This window comes from Sapajus apella, unplaced genomic scaffold (assembly GCF_009761245.1).
Source record: "Sapajus apella isolate SASKATOON/1434 unplaced genomic scaffold, GSC_monkey_1.0 scaffold117, whole genome shotgun sequence".
Classification (NCBI taxonomy): domain Eukaryota; kingdom Metazoa; phylum Chordata; class Mammalia; order Primates; family Cebidae; genus Sapajus; species Sapajus apella.
Genome location: NW_022437057.1, coordinates 3,463,581 through 3,489,329, shown reverse-complemented (window position 1 = coordinate 3,489,329; position 25,749 = coordinate 3,463,581). Strand labels below are relative to the sequence as shown.

The 25,749-nt window shown below is 40.8% G+C and overlaps 1 protein-coding gene and 1 pseudogene across 1 annotated transcript; one reads left to right on the top strand and one right to left on the bottom strand.

Annotated features, from left to right (window-relative positions):
- Positions 1–297: 297 nt before the first annotated feature.
- On the top strand, positions 298–1,378 carry LOC116538155 (annotated as a pseudogene).
- Positions 1,379–12,618: 11,240 nt separating this feature from the next.
- CUNH5orf47 (chromosome unknown C5orf47 homolog) lies at positions 12,619–22,606 on the bottom strand. Its single transcript, XM_032260383.1, has 3 exons — positions 22,088–22,606; positions 14,743–14,828; positions 12,619–13,307 (listed from the first exon to the last, which is right to left on the bottom strand). Exons 1-3 carry the CDS (start codon positions 22,422–22,424, stop codon positions 13,179–13,181), a joined length of 552 nt encoding a protein of 183 aa, XP_032116274.1. The 5' UTR covers positions 22,425–22,606; the 3' UTR covers positions 12,619–13,178.
- Between the last annotated feature and the right edge of the window lie 3,143 nt (positions 22,607–25,749).

The following is a 25,749-nucleotide window of genomic DNA, read 5'->3' as shown; positions in this document are numbered from 1 at the left end:
TTAAGTGAAATATTGGTTGGCTGCTTGTCTGTTATCTTCCTCCCTTATTCCTTCCTGTCTCCATTGTCAAGCACAACTATTGGCATAAAAGAGGTTTTTAATATCCATTTTTAGAATGCATTCTAGCCTGGGCAATAGAGCAAGACTCCCGTTCTCTCTCCTTTCTTTTCCTCTTTCTTTCTTTATTTCCTTTCTTCTTTCTTTCTAAAAAAAAAAGAGAGAGAGAGAGAGAAAACTGCTACCCAAGGATAATGTATCCAGCAAAATTATCTTAAAAAAAAAAAAAAAAGAAAGAAACAGATAAGGCTCTGACCACCGCCACCACCATGGGCAACGCCTCTGCCAAGAAGGACACTCAGCAGGAGGACGTGAAAGACTTCCTAGCCAGAGCCAAAGAAGATTTCCTCTACAGATGGGAACACCCCGTTCAGAGCACCTCTAGCTCAGATCAGTTTGAACCGCTCAAGACGCTGGGCACCAGCTCCTTCGGGTGGGTGGTGCGGGTGAGGCACCGGGAGAGCGGCGGCCACAACACCGTGAAGATACTCAACAAACAGAAGGTGGTGAAGCTGAAGCAGGTCGAGCACGCCCTGAACGGGAAGCGCATCCTGCAGGCGATCAACATTCCGTTCCTCGTCAAGCTCCAGTTCTCCTTCAGGAACAACTCCAACCTGTACCTGGTGATGGAGTTCGTGTCGGGTGGGGTGATGTTCTCCCACCTATGGTGCATCGGAAGGTTCAGAGAGCCCCATGCCTGTTTCTATGCCACCAGATCATCCTGGCCTTCCAGTACCTGCACTCGCTCGACCTCATCCACCGCGACCTGAAGACCGAGAACCTCCTCATCGACCTGCAGGACTACCTGAAGGTAACAGACTTCGGTTTCGCCAAGCATATGAGGGGCCGCACTTGGACCCTGTGCAGGACCCCCGAGGACCTGGCCCCCGAGATCATCCTGAGCAAAGGCTACAACAAGGCCATGGACTGGTGGGCCCTGGGGGTGCTCACCTACGAGATGGCCGTGAGTTTCCTGCCCTTCTACGCTGACCAGCCAATCCCGATCTACGAGAAGATCGTCTCTGGGAAGGTGCGGTTCCCCTCCCACGTCAGCTCTGACCTCAAAGAGCTGCTGCGGAGCCTGCTGCAGGTGGACCTCACCAAGCACTTCAGGAACCTTCGGAATGGGATCAGCGACATCAAGAACTACAAGTGGTTCGCCACAACCAAGTGGATCGCCATCTATGAGAAGAAGGTGGAAGCTCTCTTCATCCCAAAGTTCGCAGGTCCTGGGGATGCCAGGAACTTTGACAACTATGAGGAGGAAGAGGTCCGGATCTCCATCAACAAGAAGTGTGCCAACGAGTTTTCTGAGTTTTAGGTGTGTGATTGTGCCCCTGTGGGTTTTCTTTACTTTCTTTTTTTTTTTTTTTTTTTTTTCTCTTTGGTGGGTGGGTGGCAGGGTTGGACTGAAAAGGCAGAGGGACTCAGAGTTCCTTGCATCTAGTTTCACCCCCCACCCGACCCTCCAGGGTTGGGGTAGAAGGAAGCCCAGATATTTAAAGGGACAGAAACACCAGCTGCTCCCTCACCCCCTATGCCTTCCTGGACCCTCTGTGCTTCTCCTTTCCTCCTCCCGCAGAGTCCCCCTTGCCCCAGCCCACTTCTGCCTGTTTTAAACGAGTTTCTCAGCTCTATTTAGGCCAGGTCTTGCTGGTGTATCCATGAACAGGGTGTAGAAAGAGGGGCTCAAACTTAACTCCAGCACGGAACAGGCACCACTTGCTAAGAGAGGATGAATGAAAAGCACACCTGCCTTTCAGAGTAATCCTGCCTGGGAAGGAGAGAGGTTTAGTGCCATGTTTAGTGGGCTGCTTGCTAAAATTAAAAATTAAAAAAATAGAGTTCCAGTGCGGCAGAGAAAGCAGAGAGACGCAGAGCACTGTGAGCTCCTCCTGGGCCCTCCAGGCCCTCCGGCCCCGGGCTGGTGGGTGAGCTGGGGGGCCCCGGGACAGGCCGTGCTCTCTGCCCTTCAGACACCAGAGGCCTCCGCTGTGGCTGCGCATTGGCCTGGCCAGGCTCAGGCCTTGAAGCCGTGGTGAACCTCTCTACCCCACCCCACTTCAGTGATTGATGGCGGCGGCGGCTTCTCCCAGCCAGTACCCAAGCCTGGACCCTGCTGGCCACTGGGTCTCCTGGCCCAAGTGTGCTGGGCCTTGACAAAGCTCCAGCTGAGCTTCCTGGATGCAACGCCTTTGGGTGGCGGCAGGAGGGGCGGACCAGGAAACATGGCGGCCGTTCAAATGATGTGCAGCAGAGACCCTTCGGTGATAGAGGGCCTGGGAAGGCGGCCTAAGGAGGCAGGCAGGCTCGGCTGCCTCTTTAGGCCACAAAGCCGTGCAGATCCGGGTCCCCAGTGACCACTCTGTCCCCATTGGTCGAGACCTACCTAGTCCTGACGACAACGAACAAAGGCCTTAACAGGCCTGGGAGGTGAGGGAAGTTCCGAACGACGATGGGTGGAATGATTAGCGGCCATCGGGCTGTTAGTCTTCATTCTACCAGACCTTGCTGTCAGAAGAGTGAAACGGTAGAATGACAGGCCACGTTTGGCCCGTTGGAAATGCCCACCACCGTCTGGGAAGATTTACTGGCCTTTATGCAAGTCCTGTATATATAATATGAAAAAGCTGCTCTCAACTGCACCCCAACCTTTTAAAAAAAAAATACATTTAAGTAAACCAAAATGAAAACACAATCTGAGCTATTAGATCACGGGGGAAAAGGAGAAAGCACAATGTATCAAAATCTGTGGGATACAGCTAAAACGGTGTTGACAGAAAAACTTATAATACCAAATGCATATAGTAGCAAAGATTAAAAGTCTCAAATTGGGAATATAAGCATTCTTTTCAAGAATATGAAAAAGAAGAGCAAAATAAATCCAAAGCAAATACAAGAAAGAAAATAGTAAATAGAAATGAAAGAAATTGAAAACAGTAAAACAAGAGTTCCTAGGTGGCCACTGATGAAGGATAGCAACACCGTCTGGCTATCGTTCTGTCTTCTTAGTTGTCCCGTGTCTCTCCAGGACACTGGAGGCTTTCTCTTTTTGTTCTTTTCTTTTAAAACAGAGTCTTGCTCCATCACTCAGGCACCAAGAGTACAGTGGTGTAATCTCGGCTCACTGCACCCTCCAGGACACCAGAGGGTTTCTAGTGGGCATTTCTAGCTAGTGCAACTGAAGTGGATGATATGAGGATTAGACTACCTGCCCATGCAACTTGCTTGTGCTCTCTGGTCCTGCTCGGTCTTCAGTCCCAGATGCACTATTTCCATCTTATGATAGTCTATTGCTACTACTTCAATTTTTTTTACTTGATAAGTCTGATAGAATCCTATTTATAAAGCGAAATTCCAGATGCATAGTCACTTGATGCCTCAAGGCCAAGCAATTTGTCTCTACCAGAACCCAGAATCATGTCAGAAGCTGTTTTTCAAAAGGCCTTTAATTCTATGCTGTGGACAGCATGACCCTGATCCATAATCCCATTACAGGGCCCATGTTAGGCTTTCCATAAGCAACATATTACATCTTTTCTCACTACTGGCATCTCTAACATCATAAGGTCTTCCAGATCATATGACTCCAGCAGCAGGACTGCTTACACTGCAGCCTGGACCTACTGCAAAACTCTTTCCTGCACCAGGTCTCACTCAAAGTTAACAACCTGCTGTGTCGCCTAATATATGGGCCAGATCAATATTCCTAGATGAGCAATATATTACTTCTAGAAATATAAAGAGGCCCGTCATGCATGGGCTTCAGTTTTGTGGTGAGGGATTCAAGATGTGAGCAGTGTTTTTCACTCTGGAGGGGATATCCTAGCATACCCACAGTTATTGGACCCCTAAAAATATCAATGAAGCTTTCTACCATTGGACTCCCAAAATCTTCACTGAAAATCCAGGCAGGTCCCTGAATCTTTGTAGCATTTATCTTCCACCCTTTGGAAGACACACGTCTTTACCAAGGCCTCCATCATACGAACCACCTGTTGCTTGTTCTGCTGATCAGCATAAAGTTATTAATGTAATGATCAGTGTGAAATTCAGTGGAATAAGCAATCCAGATCTCTTTGGACTACATTATTATGAAAGGTAAGAGACTTAACATAGCCTTGAGGTAAAACCTTAATACTGTCTGCCCCATATGCATACAACTGTTTTGACCTTTTCTGATTTAAATGGAAAAGAACGCATTTGCCACATCAATTGCTGTATGTCATGCTCCTGTTCTACCAATGGTACCTGTCTAGCAAAGCAGCTGTGTTCAGGGCTACTATTCAATTAAATCTCTACTCGTCTACAGTCCTTTGGGTCTTTAATGGTGGTATTAATTTGTCACCCTCCTCCCATTCCACAGAATGTGATTTTGTTTTATTATCTTCACTAGGAGAAAGGAGGCAGTTTTTGACATTTCTACTTGTCCTTCCTCACTGTGATAATTCTTACTCCACCAGACAAGCATCTAATGTTACTTGATATACCTGGCAGTTACTCCAACTGCCAGGTATATCAATTCCAATTATATATCCAGGGCCCGGGGAGGTCGCTATTCGGTAGGTTTCTAAACCCAGTGGGACCATTGTGAGCCAGACTTTAACCAGGATTCCATCTATTACCTGGTCCCTAGAAGCTCCCGCTCTAATAGGGGTGCCATTAAGATGCTTTGGTGCTCTAGGTATTGATGTGAACTTAGATTCTGTGTGCAATAATCCTGGATGTTCTATTTCACAAGTAACCCAAGAAAGTGCCGCCAAGTCTAGAAATCATTGATGATCTGCAGTCTTGTATTTTAACCCTTTGGATCAAGCACCTCAAAATCCAATATCTGATCAGACTGGTCAACTCCCTTGCTTATGCCAATATATGCTAATTCTTAGAGCTCTTTCTGTGTATTCTCTCTCTCCTTCCTTATCTGACCCAACACTTTTCCAGTTGGGTTACACTGTGATTTAACCTTAGCTGATACCTATTGGCCAGGAAAGGGGGTAAGGAAAGCTGCTGAGGAGGGCAACTGATGCCTTGAAGGTGGGGGGCTTCTACAGTACCTTCCAACACAGAAGAGTGGGCCACCTCTGCAAACTCCAAGGACCCATGGGAATCCATGCCGAAATTGTTTACTACGCATTCCAGAGTCTCAAGGTTTTCCTAACCTAGGCCCTGACTTTGGCATACCAGATGTGCCTTGACTGACCTTTTATACATCTCTGGAGCTCTGCACCTCTATAAGATCTTCTATTTGCCATTCCTTAGTTCTCATCTCTGCAGCAGATAAGAGGCTTTACTACCAAAGAGACCCTCTGGTTCTCACATTTATTCTGTAACTGCTTGCTAATGGACATCTGTTTTTTCAGGGTGTTAATACAACTTAGTAGTAGCTAGTCCAGTGAACTATCTTTGCAGGCATTATTTGCCCATATTTTTCAAATGCCTGCATAATCACACCTGCAAAAGCACTGCCCTCAATTGGGAAGTGTTTCCAAATCACGTCAAATGAAATCTTTAAGAATAGGACTACTGCCATGTGCCAGGTACCACACATAACACACAGGAAGGTGTCTCTTTGACAGCTGGATAGTGAATATGCCAAGCCAGTGTCCTATCTTACTGCCCATTATCCCAGACCATTCCTTCCATTGCTTGTATTAGTTTGGGTCCTCCAGAAGTCAAAACCAAGACAGAATTAGATGCACAAGGTATTTATAGGGAAAACGTCTGTGAGGAAAACTGAGAGGGAGACAGGGGAGCCTGGGAGAGTTGTCACACCATGACCAAGAACTAGATGCTGTAGAGAAGAGAAGAGGGTAAGAAAGTCTTAGACTATCTCTGGTGCAGTTCTCTAAGATATTTTCAGCAGGGCAAATGGAGAACCTTTGAGGCCTGTCTTGCAGAAACGTACCGGCCTTAAAATCCTTACCATGCTTAATCATTGGTTTGGGAGCAACTTATTGGGAAGAATGTCTTCATACAAATGTAGTAGAATTCACAATACAGCACAGCTGGGCTATCGGTCAATTATGCCCCTGTGGTGGGAAATCTAAGAAGCACATTTTCATCGCTGCCATATAGTCCATGACTCAGGAACTGGAATACTACTGCAGTAGCATGCCACCACCTAACCTGGCATTCTCCCTAAAATAAAATGCTACACTAGTGCTGTTCCCCCTCAACTCCCAGGATTTCCTACTCCCACAGACCTGCTCCTAAACTCAAGGCCAATATTTCACTATTTTATGTTTACTCCCATGAGATTCCTAGATTATTCAAGACTTTTCCCAAATTTTAAAATTTCCTCAGTTTATACTGGATGTAAAAATACACTGAATTTAATTAGTTCCTATGCTTAAAGATTCCACTGTTTTTTTCTCATAATTTGAAAATTCACATGAAATCTTTCAGGTGACCTGGAATAAATGGCTGAATGATATTTTGAAGTATCAACATGTTTCTTCTCTATTCTGTACTCAACAAAATTTTTCATTTAAACCACTAGAAGATCTCTTCCTTCCTCTCCCCACACAGCTAAGCATGAAACAACCACTGCAGAACCCAAAACATAAATTACAAATATTAGACTATTGGGCTAAAATACAGTGCCTTTCATCTACACAGAGGAAAGAGTCTATATCTGACTCTTTCAGATACAGACTTGGTGAGTCAGATATAGATTTGGCTAGTGAATGTTTCTCAGGGAAACTAGACAAACAACATGTTGGGCTGAAGATGAAGAGAAGGCAGGACTACATTGCAGTCTGAAGTCTTTAATGTAGCAGGGGTAGGTCATTGGCCCTTACTGAAATTACAGAACAGAAATAAGTCACAGTATTACTGCTGATGTTCAGTGATGTATCAGTAAAGTCTTATGTTTATTTTATTCTATTTAACATAACAGATTGAACACATATTCACCAGAAATTATTAAACAAAAATTAAAAGATTTAGAACAAATATTTAGAACATTCATTTTAGTGGGAGTCTTCATTCCTACATGGTTCTAAAACAATGAAACAAACTGAGTTTGTATCCAGCACTAGACTCTTATTTTAAATCTAATATAATATTGATATACCTAATAAATTAAAACAGACTACTATGCCACGTTGTATGTCACATAAATAAAAATATACACTGAAGCAAACCTAAAATCCTCATTCACATTCACCACAAAACTATGCAGCATAAATTACTTTATAAACAGTGTAAATATGTGTCATTTTGCAACAGACTTAAGTTGCAAAAGCTAAAATTTTAAGCTTCACCCAAGGATTTAGCAGCCTGAAAATTTACCCAGCATAATATAAAGAGGTTGTGTGACTCTTCATGCAGGGAAACTTGAGAGCCCACATGGCAAAAAAAAAAAAAACCTAGGCCATTTCCCCAGACAATGTGTCCTTCCATCTAGAAACAGGTGGATTTGTTGAACAGTCACTAGAACATGTTACCACAAATTCTACACTGTTGTAGTCTCCTGAAGTAATTAAGTTATAATTATTACAGGAAGAAAGAAAACTATGAATTGCCTCACAGTTCTTACAACTTGTACTATTTCATGAGAATTTTGTATATTGACACTTCGTAATAGCTTTGTAAAATAATTAGGAAGCCCACCCTCTCAATGCCCCCAAAAAAGAATGGAAGTCACTGTAATCATCCTGGATATAAAAGTACCTGCCACTTCAAGGGGAAGAAGCAACTAGACTACACAGAGTTCGATCATGAACAAGCCTCATTTTGTCTTTCCCTCCTAAGTTTCCAGTTCCACTAGGCCTTTGATTCAATTTAGGAACAGAGATCACACAAGCAAAAAAGCAGAAAAGCTGGCAAAGGTAGAAGTTGATTACTGCTTAATATTGAATAGAAAATAAGGACTTGTTAAACAATACTTCTAAATGATTTTCAGAATTCTAATCCTCTCATTAAAATAACATTTTGCAGCATTCAAATGTGGTAAGTGGATTGTGTAAAACCCTGAGTTTACTCCTACTAGCTGTAAATATATGGAGAAAGAATCCATTTTTTCCTGCATAAGAAAAAGTGCTCATATGGAAGGGTCACTGTGGTGTCTGCTCAAAAAGCTTCTCTGCACTTTTTGTTAACAAGTAATGGTTGAGTTTTTAAAAATATTTTTTACATCTTCTGTCAAAAATTCATGTATGTGTCGCAGGCCTGATAAAAATCTTTAAATGTCAAAAAATAAAAAAATAAATAACATATCTATCTATTACTTAGGGGCCGGGCAAGGTGAAAGAGCATCTCCTCTGATCTTTGCCCAAAAATGTTCCTAAAATACTCCATATTATAATATAGTCCTTTATAATATATCCATGTTATAAATGTATAAATTTACTAATTTTCCTTAGGATAAAAAGACGGCTTAAATAATCATTAGCTTAGTTTTAACACCCAAAATAATTGTTGCTATGTAAATTCTAAGTTTTTTTCATAAAATAATTGAGAAGTTTAGAGGAGGCCAAAAATAATTTAAATGAATCCAAGTTTAATTTAAAAGTTACATCTAAAAGAAGAGATGAACAAAGCAGTGGTTGTAGACTCATTAATAAAAAGAAAAAGCTGGCGATTATAAAATTCATGCAATTACATTGGCAATTATAAAATTCATGCAATTACATTGATATGCTAATCTAAATTTTGAAAATAACACTTGCACGCATGTGGTAACAATATTTAACTAAAGGTATTATTAAGTTGCAAAGAAATACTATTAATTTATAAAGAAGGTAGTTTTTCTATTCGACTACTAAAGTCCCAAATCCAATAAAGCACATCAAAATTAACAAATAATTATGATTCATTTAATGTTTCATCTTTAGATTCTTCATAATCTTCTTTGGGAAACATCCATGGACAGGTTAATCCTAAATTTAAAAATGACAAAATTGAATTCTTTTTAATACAAAATATCATCATCAGTAGTCACTGAAAATTTTTAGCATTTCTAAGGCTATAATGCAAGAGCTAGACATTCCCTGTAGTTACTGTTTTAATGACTTTTACTTTCTCTTGTTGAACATAAAAAGTTTCCAACAGACTCAATGTGTAACTCATAATTTTCTTTTCCACTCCAACTCCTGCCAATACCCTTGGTGACTTCAACAGTCCCGTTTACAAGAAATGTGTCACAGAAACACTGTATCACAGGCCTTCACCTCCAGGCCACTTACTCACAAGCAAGGCCATGGCTTAGACATTGTCATCACTGGAACTTGTGCTTTACCTCTAGGTGCTGAAACTTTTCAAATGTTCCTAAATGACATATTTTTATGCTCCGACTTTTTATACCCCTATACTCTCACTAAATAAGGTCTCTGCCCTCCTTTGAACTCCCAATCCCTTGATCTCCCGCAAATTTCATTTGTCCCCCTCCTCAGCCCCACAATCATCTCTCTCATTACTCCTAAGTCCCTAGAATCCCTGACTCCGAAACTAAAAATTCCTCTTTATCCTCAGCATTGCCTGATACTCTGTACTCAGTCCTCTCCTCTCTCTCTTTCTTCACATTAAAGTCTTAATCTACATCTACTGTTAGAACTACATATGACCTTTATACACTATAGATATCACACTACCTCCCTTACAACAGTTCCAATTACTTGCTTAGCATTTTCACCTGGGTACCTCACTATTACCTAAAATTCAACATGCCAAAAGTAAAATTCAGTACCTTCATAAAATGAGTCCTTTCTCCTGACTTCTTATTTACTCTCAAAACTCAGTATCATCTTATCCCCATACCTGATCATTTGCCTTCTCTCTGCACCCTCTACAACCTTCATTTAAGCGCATTTTACTTTTCACGTGGATACTATTACAATCCTCAGATTTTCTTTTTCACCTATTTCAACTCCATTCCAAATCTTTCCACAAATGACATCATATTCCTTCTAAAATGCAAATCTGATAGCTCCACTGGTTTAAAATATTCTATATATTCATAAAGAACAAGATATTTGCATACTCTCTTATCTTTCTATGAAATACTTATTACAAAAGAAAAAATAGTAACTACAAATGGATAACAACGTAACCAAGACCTCAAAGTTAACATCATCAATCAGGGATCAGTGAAGATCAGGTAACTCAAGATGTGATCCTCTGGAAAGTTATATTATATATACAATGTTCCAGCCAAAAAATGCATAACATGAATCAAATCATGAGTAGTCATCAGAAAGCCTTGAGGAATCGTCTGAAAAATGGCTGGCCTGTATTCCTCTAAAATATCGATATCACAAAAGACAAAGAAAGGCTGACAAACTGCTACAGATTAAGGATATTGATGATCAATTTCCTGAATTTGATAACTATAGTGTGGTTATGCCAAACATACCCTTGCTCTTAAGTTATACACATTGAAGTATTTATACACACAGAGAGAATAAGAATGAGCAAACAAATATGGCAAGATGCTAAAAAACAGTGAATCTTGGTAAAGAGTTTACTGGAGTACTTTGTATTAGTCTAATAATCGTTCTGTACATTTGAAATCATTTAGAATAAAAGGTTAAGAAAGTGGTCCATTTCTTCTTTCCCTACTGAATGAAGTACAAATCCTCAGCCCAAAATTCATGTGAGACTCTTTGACATACTATCTCAATATACTTTTATATCTTTCTTAGGTTATCGTGTTAATCTTTATTCAAAGTAAACATTTCCTAATCGTTTTCTTGACTGCATAAATTTGTTCACTTTCATGTCTAAAATATACTCTCAGCTGGACACAGTGGCTCATGCCTGCAATTCCAACACTTTGGAAAGCTGAGGCAGTAGGATCACTTGAGGCCAGGAGTTTGAGACCAACATGGGCAACATAGCTAGACCGCCATCTATACAAAACAAAAATTTAATTAGCCAAGCATGGTGGTGTGCACTTGTAGTCCTATCTACTTAGGAAGGAATGCTGAAGTGGGAGGATCACTTGAGCCCAGGAGTTAGAAGCAGCAGTGAGCTATGATCGAGTCACTATACTCCAGCCTGGGTACAGAGTGAGACCATGTCTCTTTTAAAAAAACAAAAAGTAACTGTTAACTGTATGTAATTTCAGCAGTGGTGACAAAAAAAAAAAAAGTAATAGTAGAACAGCCTAAAGAAAATCAGAGGTACACAACCAAAAGTCAAAGGCAGGATGGAGATGAAAGGGTACTATACCCAAGAAGAGTAGTCGAAGCTCCAAAAATCTGTGAGTTATTCCAGAGTCAATATGTAAAGGGAGAATGGGACCAACAATTACTCCTAGGACAGCATTTGTTATTAGTTGGTAGCAAAGGTAAATATGGTAAGTGAGGCAGCATGAGGGCCATGACACAGTCTGCAGGACAGTAAGAAATAAAAAGCAGCAGTAGTAAGATAGTATTAAATATGACAGTATGTTCAAAGGAAAAGAGAACTAAGTAGAGGTATGAACAAAAAGAAGATTCTGCCCTCAGACTATACAATAGAAAAAAAAGAAAAAGAAGAAGGAAAAACATGGACCACAGAGAGAGAACTTCTAATAGCATGATGGAGATGGGGCCCAAATGAAGTTTTAAAGGTCAATAAGTATTTTAATGAGTGTCTATTGTGTGCCAGACATTGGATTTAAGAAAGGAAATAGGCCGGAACTACCAATGGTTATACAGTAATGTTTGGAGAAGGGAGGATATAGAAGGGAAGAGAAAAAAATCTATATAATTATTACGTAAATAGATTCTTAACAGAAGGTAAGAAGATTCACCTTGTGTAATTTGAGTCTGCAAACAACATAAAAAATAAGGAAAATTTAAGTTGTCCTCTAGCACTGGTTTTTCCCACTAATAAATACATATTAAGGAATAAATATTATAATACATTTTAGACATAATTATTAGCTTTATAAAGAAGTTCTGTAATCTAGTTTAACACTGTAATGCAAAATAATGAACTGTATAAGGATACCTCTGTTTACAAGAGGCTGTTTATGGAAAACACAGCATATTATTTTAAGTTGTTAAATAATCCTCACAAGATCACATTTAAGAGAAAGTCTCTTGCTGAGGCAGAAAAGAACCCAACAGATTCAAAGTTATGTGCTGATCTGAATAAGCACTCAGAAATATGTCCAGGTTTTTTGCACATTGCTCTGCCTATTCAAACATCCTTTTAATTTAAGCTACCTCTGACTACTTTTCTTTTTCCTATCAGCCCCCCACCTCATTCTCCTTAAATGGATAAGAAAAGTGAAACAAATTATCACGAATTTGCCATTATTGCAAACAATTCATGCTACCACTGATGCAACATCATATGAACCATAAGTTTCCACTGCTTGCAAAATGGCATTGTTTTCATGATTATCTTATGGAAATATTCTTCATGAAATTAAATACTGCAGGTTTACTGATATGAAATAGAAGTTGCCATAGAATGACTATATTAAGAACTCACAGAAACATCCATGATAGCATGCGTATCAGGACATGCATGTTAAGGAAAGATAAGTTTTGACTTTTTAATGCACATGGCATTACCAGTTACATAAATTTTATCCACCTTAACTTTTTGAAAATCCAGAACTACAAATTATTTTAATAAACATACTAGACTACATCTAATTTCGCTCTAACCACAATATCAACTCAATATTGATGCAGCTTTAGAACATAGGTTTAATTCATGAGCTATTTTCCAAGAATGAAATAATGACATCAAGCCCATAAATCAAGTGCAGATTTTGTAAAATGCATTAAGTGGGACTGTAGCCTCCATGGAAAGGAAATGACTACATGAAGTGACACAATGTGTAATTCCATATTGTAGTTAAAATGTTTTTCTTCATCAATACTGATGAGCTTTGTAATTTGTATTTTTTAATTGGCATTAAGATTCACATTTAACAGAAAAGTATGTTCCCTTTACTCAGTAAATTCCAGTCAACATGCACCTTCTACACTCCTCCACTGACTCCTATACCTGTGATCTCCTCTGCACTCACTGCTTGTAGGTGCTCTGTACTTCTAATATGATGAATAGTGACAATATGGTAGCCTCATTTATATAGTATATATTACATGTGACCATTAAGAAAACTGCTGATCTCATTCAATCCCAGGATAACTGAACTGTTACAGAGGCTACTTTCTTTAATACAATAAAAACTGTGTTAACTTACTTTCACTGGATAATCTTTGACATTTCAGCCTGTGTCTGTATTTTTCATTTTCTTCAAGCATTCTTGAAATGACTTTGTGTACTCTATTCCATACTAAAACCTTAAGAAGATAAGCACAGTAAAGGAATGCTGAGCAGAAAAGTAGGAATATATTTTCATAGAGGCAACCGGGGATGATTCAACTGCGTTGTATGTCAGTTGATATCATTATTATAATACTAGCATTTACAGAGCTAAAACAAGTGTAATTGTTTGCCCATGATCTGAATTATCTGTTCTTTTTTTCGAAATTCCTAGACTTCCTCCCTGTAGTATTTAAATTAACTGTCCTGGATGAAGTTTCCTTTCAAAGGCAATGTCTATAACATCCTACCTAATTGATTCTAACACATTCCATTCTGAAAGGTAATTTTTAAAAATTGTGAATTTATATTCCAATGATTAAACCATTGGGAAATGACTTGATTTTTAAATGTACTTTATTCCAGTTAATAATTAAGTATTTCTCCTAGCAATTGTACTAGAGAATATAAATATACTGGAATAGAAAGAACGAGGATTATGGAATCAAACAAATAGATCTAGGCTCAAATTCTGGCTTTGCCATTTTCCAGTTGCCTGACATTTTGAGAGTATTCTAATCACATCTAGGAATAACTTCATACATTGGATTATAAGAGTTAATGAAAAAATATTTAATACATATATAAAGCACTTACCCCAGTATCTGGCACATAGTAATTAAAAGTAAGTATTGCTCATTGCTCTTTTCTCCTCACCCAAAAGGAACTGGTTCTCAGAAGAAACATCTCTTAGTACAGTGGAAAAATTAGATGCTCGCTCAAAATACATTTGGTACAAGAGTTATTCACTTCTAATGCTATTTTATACCATACAGACATGAAACAAACTCAAAGCTCAGAAGCAATACAATGTTATGTGTCACTAACAACCAATAGTTTCTTTTAACTGAATATAAACTATGCTGTGAAGTACAAACATACAGTGGCAATCAAAGATTTGCAGAGCATATGATCTTGAATATGTTCAAGACACTCAAGTTGCCATGACATTTGGACAACTAGCAGTGAGAACAGTTCAGCAGCAGTGGTTCATCCTTCTCAGATTGCCTGCTAGAAATATATTACATATTCCTTGTCTTTAAAAAGACCAATATAAATACATTATTCTTTTCTATGAAATCTGTGATTTTCTTCTTATACTACATTATATATCCCAGTTTATTATATTCTATGGAACATATATCATGCTTTGAAAAATCATCCAGTGCGGTTACATTTTGATTAAAATGTGTTTTATACCTTCAAACACTGAAAGAACAATTCTTTATGGTTAATAAATATCTCCAAACCCAGTTCCATTTCTGCTGAATTACTTCTATTTTCTCATTTCAGAAAATTAAATTATTCAAAAGATGAAACTATTTTCACTGTCTTGAATATCTTTATACATTTGTATTTAGAGAGGATGATCTAAAATTCAAATATTGCTCATTCTCTTTTACAGTACTATACCTTTTTCTTTTTCTTCATTATTTTGGACTCTTCATTCAATGGTAGGGGAAAATCAAACTTTCTGGTTGCATCCTTCTGGATTAAACCTAATTTTTAAGAAGAAAGTGAAAGGGTCAACATATATAAGAATTTAGTATCTGAAAATGAGACCATGTAAATATTTTTTGAGGTCTCTTTGGGAATTTTTACACTTGTTGTTATATTTCTAATCACCAGGTAATACTGGTTTACCAATTCACTAGTAACATGTGGAAAACAACCAAAAAAAAACTAGACATAATCTGTTAAGTACCTAGAAAATCATCCAGCTAGTTCAGTCTTCCATTTCTGATTTGTCAGGTTAGTCCCAAAAAGACCAACAACAGAATGAACAAATACCAGATAATACATCTTGCTCCAGTCTATCTCTACAGGCTTCATTCTTCTAAGTGCAACTCCAGGCAGACATTACACTTCCAACTACACAAACCTCGTGGTTCCTCAAATGTGTCTAATTCCTAACCCTTTCAGCACACGCACACACACATACACACACACACACACACACACACACACACACTGACACACCTCCCAGGCAAATTTCTTCCACTCATTTTGCGTATTGTGCTGAGACTAGCTCCAGTGTATTTCATGGATTTCGTTCCTGACTTATGTTTCAGATCTTTCTCCCAGTCCTCTTTCCACCCACTCTGACCCAGTCGTTCTTCCTAATCGCTACATCACTGATCCATACTCAGTGCTTTGCTCACATGTTTTCTCCACCTAATTTTCCTATGTCAGCCCCATGTGTAAATCCCATGGAGTTCCCACCATAATAAAGCCTTCCCTGATTCTCTCATTCCCCAAATTATGCACCACTTCCAAAGCATTCATTTGTACTTCCACAATAGCATTCACCATCTTCCATTATATATAAATTATAAATGTTTCTTTCAAGTTCTGGAAGGACAGGGAGCTGGCCTGATTTATTAGTCTTATTTGAAATGTTAGAAAAGTTGCTGATCTGCCTACTCCTGAATCTCTAAACTTCAGTACATTTTCCAAACAGCTTATAAGTTTATCTTCCAGAAGTGCATCTGTCTCCAAAAACTTTTTCCACTATTCAAAACTCTTCAGTGACTATAAAAAATGAGTCTCCAAGGTATTCCATAATCTGGTCCAAAACTTATTTTTCATTCAATAAATAGTACATGTTCACTGTGTGCTAGACATGCTAATCACCATCTTCCCTTCAAGCCATCTCTGCTCAATATGCCAACATTTACTAGGCACTCATTCTGTGTCAAACACCGTGCTAGGCACTCCACACATATTACTTCATTTAATCTTTGCAGCAACCTTTAAGTTAGAAGCCATTACCCCCATGTTACAAATAAGAACACTGAGAATAATAGTGATTAACTAACTTGGTCAATATTATCCTGCTGATAAATGACAAAACTAAGGATTATGTCTTTCTGACTTCAAAGCCAATGCTCTTGATAACCCCCATTGTCCCACTAGTGATTTCTCTATACATGTCCCCCGATTTCCTGCATCTATGCCTCTTCTTTCCTTGAACTTGACTATCAAGGCCATTCTCAGCTCATTCTTACAACACTCATGTCTACCAGTTTATATTTCCATTATTCATGAATAAATCCCTTGAGAGCAAAATACTTGTCTGATTCATCTGTGTCATGAACACCTGATCTAGTGACCACAACATGATAGGTGTTAAGTAAATATTACTGAATGAATAACTCATCTTTTTACCCAAGGAGGGTGACACATTTAATGAATGTCTACTTAACATTAAGGGCTGGGTATGGTGGTTCACACCTGTAATCCTAGCACTTTGGGAGGCCAAGGTGGGTGGATCACCCAAGGTCAGGAGTTCAAGACCAGCCTGCCCAACATGGTGAAATCCTGTCTCTACTAAAAATACAAAATTAGCTGAGCATGGTGGCACATGCCTGTGGTCCCAGCTACTTCGGAGGCTGAGGCAGGAGAATCACTTGAACCTGGGAGGCAGAGGCTGCAGTCAGCCAAGATCACACCACTGCACTCCAACCTGTGAGACAGTGCAAGACGCTGTCTCAAAATAAAAACAGAAACAGACATTAAGTACACCCCAACACTGAGTAAAACCTAAGCACTTAAGCGCTTCTGGCTTGGTTTAAATATAAGTCTACCCCAGGACCCCCTTCCTTTGACTATATTCTTGGCTTCACAGGCACAGCAGGGTGGTCACTGACATTAGTGGCTCCATTATCCATCCAGTTGCCCAGTACAGAGACTTCAGACTTGGCCGCAATTCTCTCTTTCAGTAAGCCATGCGATCTTGTCCATTCTGCCTCCACTGCCGGTGCCTTAGTTCAGGCCTTCACTCTTTCCACTGGACTACTGTAACTGCCTCATTAACTGTTTTCTGGCCTCCAATCTCTCCCACCCTCAATTCCTTTGTGGCACGGGTAACACGATCAGATCCAGAGGAAGGAGAACTAGGAGGTGGGAGTGGTTGGACCGAGAAGAAGCTCCAAAGCACTTCCCAAAACCAAACATACACCAAAAAAAGATCATGGTCAGTGTTTGGTGGTCTGCTGCCAATCTAATCCACTATAGCTTTCTGAATCCCAGAGAAACCCCTACATCTGAGAAGTATGCTCAGCAAATCAACGAGATGCACTGAAAACTGCAATGCCTGCAGCCGGCACTGGTCAACAGAAAGGGCCCAATTCTCCACAGCAACTTACCACATGTTGCACAACCAACGCTTCAAAAGTTGAACAAATTGGAGTACGAAGTTTTGCTTCATCCACCATATTCACCTGACCTCTCACCAACCAACTACCACTTCTTCAAGCATCTCAACAACTTTTTGCAGGTAGAATACTTCCACATCCAGCAGGATGCAGAAAATGGTTTCCAGGTATTCCTCAAATCCCAAAGCCGGAATTTTTATGCTACAGGAATAAAGAAACTTATTTCTTGTTGGCAAAAATGTGTTGATTTTAATGGTTCCTATTTTGATCAATAAAGATGTGTCTGCGCTTAGTTATAACGACTTATAACTCAAGGTCCAAAACCTCAATTACTTTTGCACCAACCTAATAAATTATCAAAGTATATTTAGTTCTGAAAGAATAGCAAACAAAATATATATTTTTCATCTTGAGATTTTTTTTTCTGTCTAACCTGCCTCTAAGTCAATCTCCCCTGTACATCACGGACTAACTAAATCTGACCCTATCACTTTTTTAATTCAAAATCTTTTAATGCAGAGCTTCTGGGTAGCTGAAGACAATAGCAAGCAGGTAGCAATAACTTCCCCCCAAAAAGACCCACACCCTCAACATTACTTTAAGGCAAAGGATGCTGAAGCTGCAAAATAACTATAAGTAAAATGAGAAAAAAAAAAACATTAAATTGCAGCTCTATGAGGCCATATGCCCCAGACCTACAGGAGCTCTGGCCAGCAGGGAAGAGAAAATAGAAACACTAGAAAAAATGCCTCAAGAGAGCTGGAGTGACCAACATTAAGATTAAATTCATTCTACATCTGAAGATACTAAAAAAATAACTAGGCAGATCAGAGTACAGACTATAGGGAAGAAATTTAAAGAGACAGACACAACACAAAATGCCAAGCATGCAATATAATGGAGACTCAGCTTAAAGTGGCAAGCATGATTTAAAGGAGCAGTCTTCCAATGGCATGGTTTCTGAGGTGAAAAGAACAAAAAGGATGATAAATAGGTCACAAGAAAACACTAGTAACATCCATAAAATGAAGACATCACAAACAATGCTCTCTGATCACAATGTAATAAACCTGAGTTTACTAGCAAAAAAATAAAAATAAAAAACAGAGAAGCTCTGAAAACTTAAAAATATAAACTCTATTAAGCAACTCTATGGAAAAGAGTTAAAAATTACATAATTTCTTTTAAAAGTAGTGACAATGAAAACACTACATATTGGAATCTATAGGATGTAATTAAAGTAGTGGTTAGAAGAAAATGCATTGCACTAAACACTTAATAACAAGAATAAAAATAAATGAATTAAATTTCCTGCTCACAAAAAAAGTATAAGAACAACAAAGTAAATCAAAAGAAAGCATAAGAAATAATAATATTAAAAGCAGAAATTAAGGAGGAAGAGACTAGAGAAACAAAATATCTAATTCATGAATCAAAACCTTGATTTTTCTTTTTTAGAGACAGTGGTCTCACTCTGTCTCTCCAGGCTGAAGGGCATTTCATAGCTCACTACAGCCTTGAACTGCTCACCTTAGCCTCCCAAAGTGGTAAACTTACAGGTATGAGTCTCTGTACCTGGCAAAAATCTTAGTTTTTTTAAAAGAAATTAACAAAATAGAAAAAATGTTGGCTAACTTGATCAAGAAAAAGAGAGAATGCACATATATACAGCAAAAGAAATAAGAAGAGGGAAATAACCATTAAAACGCAAGAAAATGTTTAAACATCATAAGACACTATTTTGCAAATATCTATGTAAACAAATTTGAAAACCCAGATGAAATGGATAAGTGCTTAAGGAAATACAGATTACCAAAATTGACCTATTAGAGTTAGGAAGCTTACACAGGTCAATCTCTATAGAAAATATAGAGAAGGTTATTAAGGAATTATTACCGCACAAAAAACACTAGGTCCTAACAGTGTTACAGAAAAATTCTACCTAAGACAAGATAATCCCAACATTCTATAAATTATTCCAGAGCATAGAAAAGGAAAAATTCCCAATTCCTTTTATGAAGTAAATACAACTCTTGATACCTAAACCAGAAAAAAAATACAAAGAAAAACTAAAGATCACTATCTCTCCTGAATACTGATACAAAAATTATAAACAAATTATTAGCAGAGTCTAATACTGTATTAGGAAAATAACACACCAAATCCAAGTAGAATTTACTTCAGGAATGCAAGGTTGCTACAAAATTGGAAAACCATTTATATCACATTCCATATTAATAAATAAATCTAAAGAAAAAGAGTATCTCCCTAGATCTAAGAAACCCTCTGCCAAAAATCAACACTCATTCATGATTAAAAAAACAAACACTGGAAAAATAAGTATTGAGGGATACTTTGTAATATTTGAAATACATAATCCTTATTCATATAGCCAGCACCTTATTTAACGGGGAAACACTAAAGGCGTTTCCCCTGTGGTCAGGAACAAGCCTAAGGCGCCCGCTATCTCTAACACTATTCAACATTGCCTTTGAGGTATTAGCAAATGCAATTAGATAAAATAAACCTATTGCAGGCAAAGAATGGGTGACAAAAGAAACAAAATCATATATCTTTACAAATAACATATATTGATAGCGGAAAAATCATGAGAATCAAGGATAAAGCTAATAATAAAAGTATCCAGTGAGTTAACAGGCTCTAAAATTAGCATGCAAAAACCAATACGCTAAGTGAAAGAAGCCAGTCACAAAAGCCCACATACTCTATGATTCAACATATATGAAATGCCCAAAATGGTAAAATCGATGGAAACAGAAAACAGATTAGTACTTGGTTAGGGCTGGGCTTATGCATTAAGGAGGGCAAATAGGGAGAACGATGAGTGATGTTTAATGGATACAGGGGTTTCCCTTGGGGCTAAAAACACTCTAAAATAGTGGTGATGGTTGCACAACCGTGAATATGTGAACTATGTATGTAAAATGGGTGAACTGTAAGCACTGTGAGCTACAGTTCAATAAAGCTGCTATTTTATAAGTACAGATGATGGAAATGTTCTATATCTTGATTATGATGGCACTTACCAGAGTGTGTATAAGTCTGTCAAACCTCTTCAAAACATATGTAAATTAATCCTCAATAAAGTGGATTTAAAAAAAAAAAAAAAAAAAACAAGAGAGAGCCGGGCACGGTGGCTTACGCCTGTAATCCCAGCACTTTGGGAGGCTGAGGAGAGTGGATCACCTGAGGTCAAGAGTTCGAGACCAGCCTGACCAACATGGTGAAAGACCATCTCTACTAAAAATAGGAAAAAAAATAGCTGGAGGTAGTGGCAGGGTACTGTAATCCCAGCTACTTGGGAGACTGAGGCAGGAGAATCGCTTGAACCTGAGGAAGGGGGGAGGAGGGAGGAGACAGAAGGGAGAAGGGAGAAGGGTGAAGGACGGAGGGAGGAGGGAGGAGGAAGGAGGGAGGGGACACAGAGGTTGCAGTGAGTCGAGATTGCGTCATTGCACTCCAGCCTGGGCAAAAGAGCGAGACTCCACAACAAAAAAAAAAAGAGGCCGGGCACGGTGGCTCACAATCCCAGTACTCTGGAAAGCCAAGGCAGGTGGATCACCTGAGGTTGGGAGTTCGAGACCAGCCTGACCAACATGGAGAAACTCCGTCTCTACTAAAAATACAAAATTAGGGCATGGTGGCACATGCTTGTAATCCCAACTACTCGGGAGGCTGAGGCAGGAGAATCACTCGAACCCAGGAGGCAGAGGTTGCAGTGAGCCGAGATCATGCGATTGCACTCCAGCCTAGGCAACAAGAGTGAAACTCCATCTCAAAAAAAAAAAAAAAAAAAAAAAGAAAAGAAAAATGAAGAGAGGCTGGCACAGTGGCTCATACATGGAATCCCAGGACTCTGGGAGGCCGAGGTAGGATTGCTTGAGCCCAAGAGTTTGAGACCAGCCTGGGCAACATAGGGAGACCCCATGTCTACAAAAGATAAAAAAGTAGCTGGGCATGGGGGTGCCCACCTGTGGTCCCAGCTACTCGGGAGGCTGAGGTAGAGGCTGCAGTGAGCCTGTGATTGGACCACCACACACCAGCTTGGGTGACACAGCAAGACCCCGCCTCAAAATAAATAAATAAATAAATTGACTCCTGTACACAATAAGCATTTAAAGGGCATTACATACAAAGAAATCCCATTTACAACAGCAAGGATTAAATATTTAGACATAAATTGATCAAGACATATGCAAAACCTAAGGGAGGATAATTTTTAAATTTAAGATATTTCCTGATTTAAACGTAAAGCTCATCCCTTTTTTAGCCAGGAAGACTCAAAAGCACCCAGAAGTCAGTCCTCTAGATCAGAGGCTTTGCGAAGTCAACCAATGTCACTCAGCTGGAACGGCAACACTGCAGACCAAAAGCCTCCCTACGGGTGCAGTAAAGGCTCCGTTCAGCAACCCCTCCTCTTATGTCAGGTGCCTGTCCCGGCCACTGCAGCCTGGGAATTACAAGGCATCCCCTTCGCCCCGTGGTACTGGCAACATCGCCTGACAGGAAAGCCGCCCCCACCCTCCCGCGCGCCACAAGATGGCGCCCAGCAGTGGCGCACGCTTGCCCCGCCAAGACACCTGCACGCGCCACAGGCCTGGTGCTGCTCCGCCCGCTCGATGTCCGCAGCTGGGAGGAGGAGGAAGTGGCAGAGGCCGCAACCGCCACACCAGGGGCCGCGGGGACCCTGGGCCTGGAACCTGAGGGCAGCTCGCCGCCACCTGGGACGCCAGGCACCGCTGTTGCTTCTGTTGGCTTCTCCTGGAGACGACCAGCCCCGGACTCCCGACCCCAAAGGCCTCGGGTTCGGCGGCCACCCAGCTGCAGGACACCACCACACTGGTGTGGGCCGAAGCGCGTCACGTAGACGAAGCGCACACAGTCCTGCTCCCGACCCTGGCTTGCCGCTGCCGCCATCGCAGTCTCAGTCGACCGCTGCCAGGCCTTCAGCAGACACTATGCGCCACGCGCTGAGCGGCCCACTGCGCAGGTGAGAGGCGGGGATGGGGGGAGGAGGTTAGGGCCAGACCACCCCACAGGGATGGGGGGGATGGGTTCAGGGCGGGACCATCCCGAAGGGATGGGGAGGCAGGGTTAGGGCTGGACCACCCCGCAGAGATGGGGAGGCAGGGTTAGGGCTGGACCACCCTGCAGAGATGGGGTGAGAGGATTAGGGCCGGACCACCACGCGTGGTGGGACAGGGAGGTTAGGGTGGTCCACTGTCTGGGGGCTAGAGGAAGAAAGCTGGGCGTGAGGGGCGAGGGAGCTGGTCACTCTGTGGGCTGCAGGAGTCAGGGAAGGGCACACTCCTGGGAGGTGAGAGGCCCGGGGAGATGGAGGGAAGTAGGAGGAAGGCAGGTGGTGGGTTGGGGACGATGATGAGGTGCAAACCCCTCAGAGGAAATGAGCTACTCCAAGAAGAGTGTGGGAGAAAGGGACGAGGTCACTGCCAGGGAGACGCCCCCATGCTTGGGTGCAGGAGGTTTTCAGAGTGAGGAACCCACACAGGACTTGAGCAGCCTGGAGCATCAGCCACGTGGCATTAGGAGCCTGGGGAAGAACACAGAGCCCTCGGCTGTTGGAAGGTTCCAACATGGCCTTGGCCTGGCAGATGGTGGGGATGGAGCCATCATTCACAAAGAGACACAGGGGTCTGAGGCCCAACCTGATTTGGCACTGGCCCGCTGGGTTATTTGGCAAGCCCTTTTCTTTTCTTTTTTTTTTTTTTTCGAGACGGAGTCTTGCTCTGTCTCCCAGGCTGGAGTGCAATGATGCAATCTCGCCTCAGTGCAACCCCCACAACCCGGGTTCAAGCTATTACCCTGCCTCAGCCTCCCAAGTAGCTGGGATTACAAGGATGAACCACTATGCCCGGTTTTTTTTTTTTTTTTTTTTTTTTTTATATGTAGAGAAAGGGTTTCACCATGTTGTCCAGGCTGGTCTCAAACTCCTAACCTCAGGTGATCTGCCCCGCTTGGCCTCCCAAAGTGCTGGGATTACAGGCATGAGCCACTGTGCTCAGCCATTTTCCTTCTCTGAGCCTCCAGTGTCTTCAAGTGTAAACTTAGGAGAATTGTAGTGTGAAGATAAATCAAAGGAAGGCATATATTCAGCGTCTGGCACACTGTGAGAGACAGTTGTCCATTCAGGACACAACCTATGAGATACACATTGTAATTTATTTACATCATTTAAACTTTATAAATAGCTTTCCCTCTAACCCTTTTTTTTTTTCCCTTCGTCAGAGTCTTGCTCTGTCACCAGGGCTGGAGTATAGTGATGTAATCTCAGCGCACTGCAACCTCTGCCTCCCAGATTTAAGCAATTCACCTGCCTCAGTCTCCCAAGTAGCTGAGGCTCCAGGCGCACACCACCACATCCAGCTAATTTTTGTATTTTTAGTAGAGATGAGGTTTTGCCATGTTGGTCAGGCTGGTCTTGAACTCCCGGGCTCAAGCAATCTGCCAACTGTGGCCTCCCAAAGTGCTGAGATTAGAGGCGTGAGCCACCACACCCAACCTTACCATCTCTTTAAATTCACACAGCATTTTATGGCAGAAGAACTGGGGCTGCAAAATGTGAAATTACTTCCCCAAAGTAATAGGCAGTGAGAGAGACATACTTTCTTAAACCTTTGTTATTGAATTATATGCAGAAAGCTGCACAAATCATCAGTATAAAGACAGCTGAATTTTTACACAGTGAATATGCTCGTGTAAGATCCACCAAGGTTAAGAAATGGTGCACTACAGAAGCACCTCATGTCCTCACCCACTCACCATCCTTTTTTTTTTTTTTTTCATTTCAGACATCAATGGCTGGGTGCCTGTAATACTAGCACTTTGGGAGGCCAAGGAGGGAGGATCACTTTAGCTATGAAGATCAAGGCTGCAGTGAGCCCTGATGACAGCACTGCACTCTCCCTAGACAACAGAGCAACATCCTTTCTAAAAAAAAAGTCATCAGTTAGGTTTGTCCATTTAATTTACTTGTTTCACTCAAGTTGCATCAGTGAGGTACATGTTATTGTGAAACCAAGAGCTAATCTGAGTAAGCCCGCCAAACTTAACCTGCCTTGCTTGCTTTTCATTGCTTACTTGTGGTGGTTCTTAAAACTAATGCTATCTATGACCTGAGTACATGGATGAGATGGAAAAAAAAATCCCACTAGCAAGTCATGTAGCCAAAAAATACATAACTAAACTCCCACAGGCTTCCTTACAGATAACATCCCTGGATGTTGCTCACTATAGTAACAGGTGCTTAAAGATGGTTTTTCAGAAACTAGAGGACAGCTCTTGGTCTGTTCCAGCTGGTTGAGACCACCAACCCTTCAACTGGGCCTGCATGGATGCCACCAGAATGACCTTTTGAAGTCAGAGGGCCATAAAGCTAACCCTCAGATCGTGCCAATGCAGCCTTTTTCTGCACGCGTATGAAGAGTAATGTAGCTTAATTACACTTGTGTAGAAACCTGAATTACCTCACCTTTCCTCCCTACCAATTATCTTTCCACATTTTAAACCACCCTGCTTTCTATTCCTGAAATACTCTCAAGCCCTGTATTTGAAGAGATGAATTTCAAGTTTGTTCTCCCATCTTCTCACACAGCAGCCTTGTGAATAAAATATATTCTCCCTTGCAAAACCCCTCACCTCAGTGATTGGCGTGCTGCCTGAGGGCAGAATGAACTTGGTTAGTTTACAGCTCTAGAAGTTTGCATATCATTTGAATGTGTCACCATTTTTTTTATCTTTGCCACTTATTGATGGACATTTGGGTGTTTCCAATTTGGTTCATTATTAGTGTTTCTAAGCAGATTCTCATACATACTCTTTGTGGAAATAGGTTATGGGTTATATATGTTAGTGTGGAGATGCTTAGGGTGTTCATATGTTCAGCTTTAGTTGCTGCTGACAAACAAGTATCCAAAATGGTTGTAGCAATTTACACTCCTCCAGCCAAGTATAAGGGTTCCCCTTGCTCCACTTGTTCACCTCTACTTGGCATTGTCTTCATGTTAGCTATTCTCATGGATATGTATATTAGAGTTTTCCAGAGAAGCAGAAACAAAAGACCGCGTGTGAGAGACAGAAACTGCATGGTACACCAGCAAGCTAAGAGATCTAGGAAAGAGTTGTTGATGCTGCAGTTCCAGTCTAAAGGTCCTCTGCTGGCTGAATTTCCCCCTCTTCAAGTGAGCCCCGTCTTTTTCTTCCAAGCTGATATGGTTTAGCTGTG

Bases quoted from the DNA above. Each gene is read 5' to 3' on its own strand.
- CUNH5orf47 (XM_032260383.1), bottom strand. From the start codon at position 22,424: ATGGCGGCAGCGGCAAGCCAGGGTCGGGAGCAGGACTGTGTGCGCTTC. The intron at 14,829-22,087 runs GTGTCTTGGCGG...CTTAAAAATTAG, and splicing joins CAGGCCTGTGGCGCGTGCAG to GTTTAATCCAGAAGGATGCA. The intron at 13,308-14,742 runs GTATAGTACTGT...TATCTTCTTAAG, and splicing joins TAATGAAGAAAAAGAAAAAG to GTTTTAGTATGGAATAGAGT.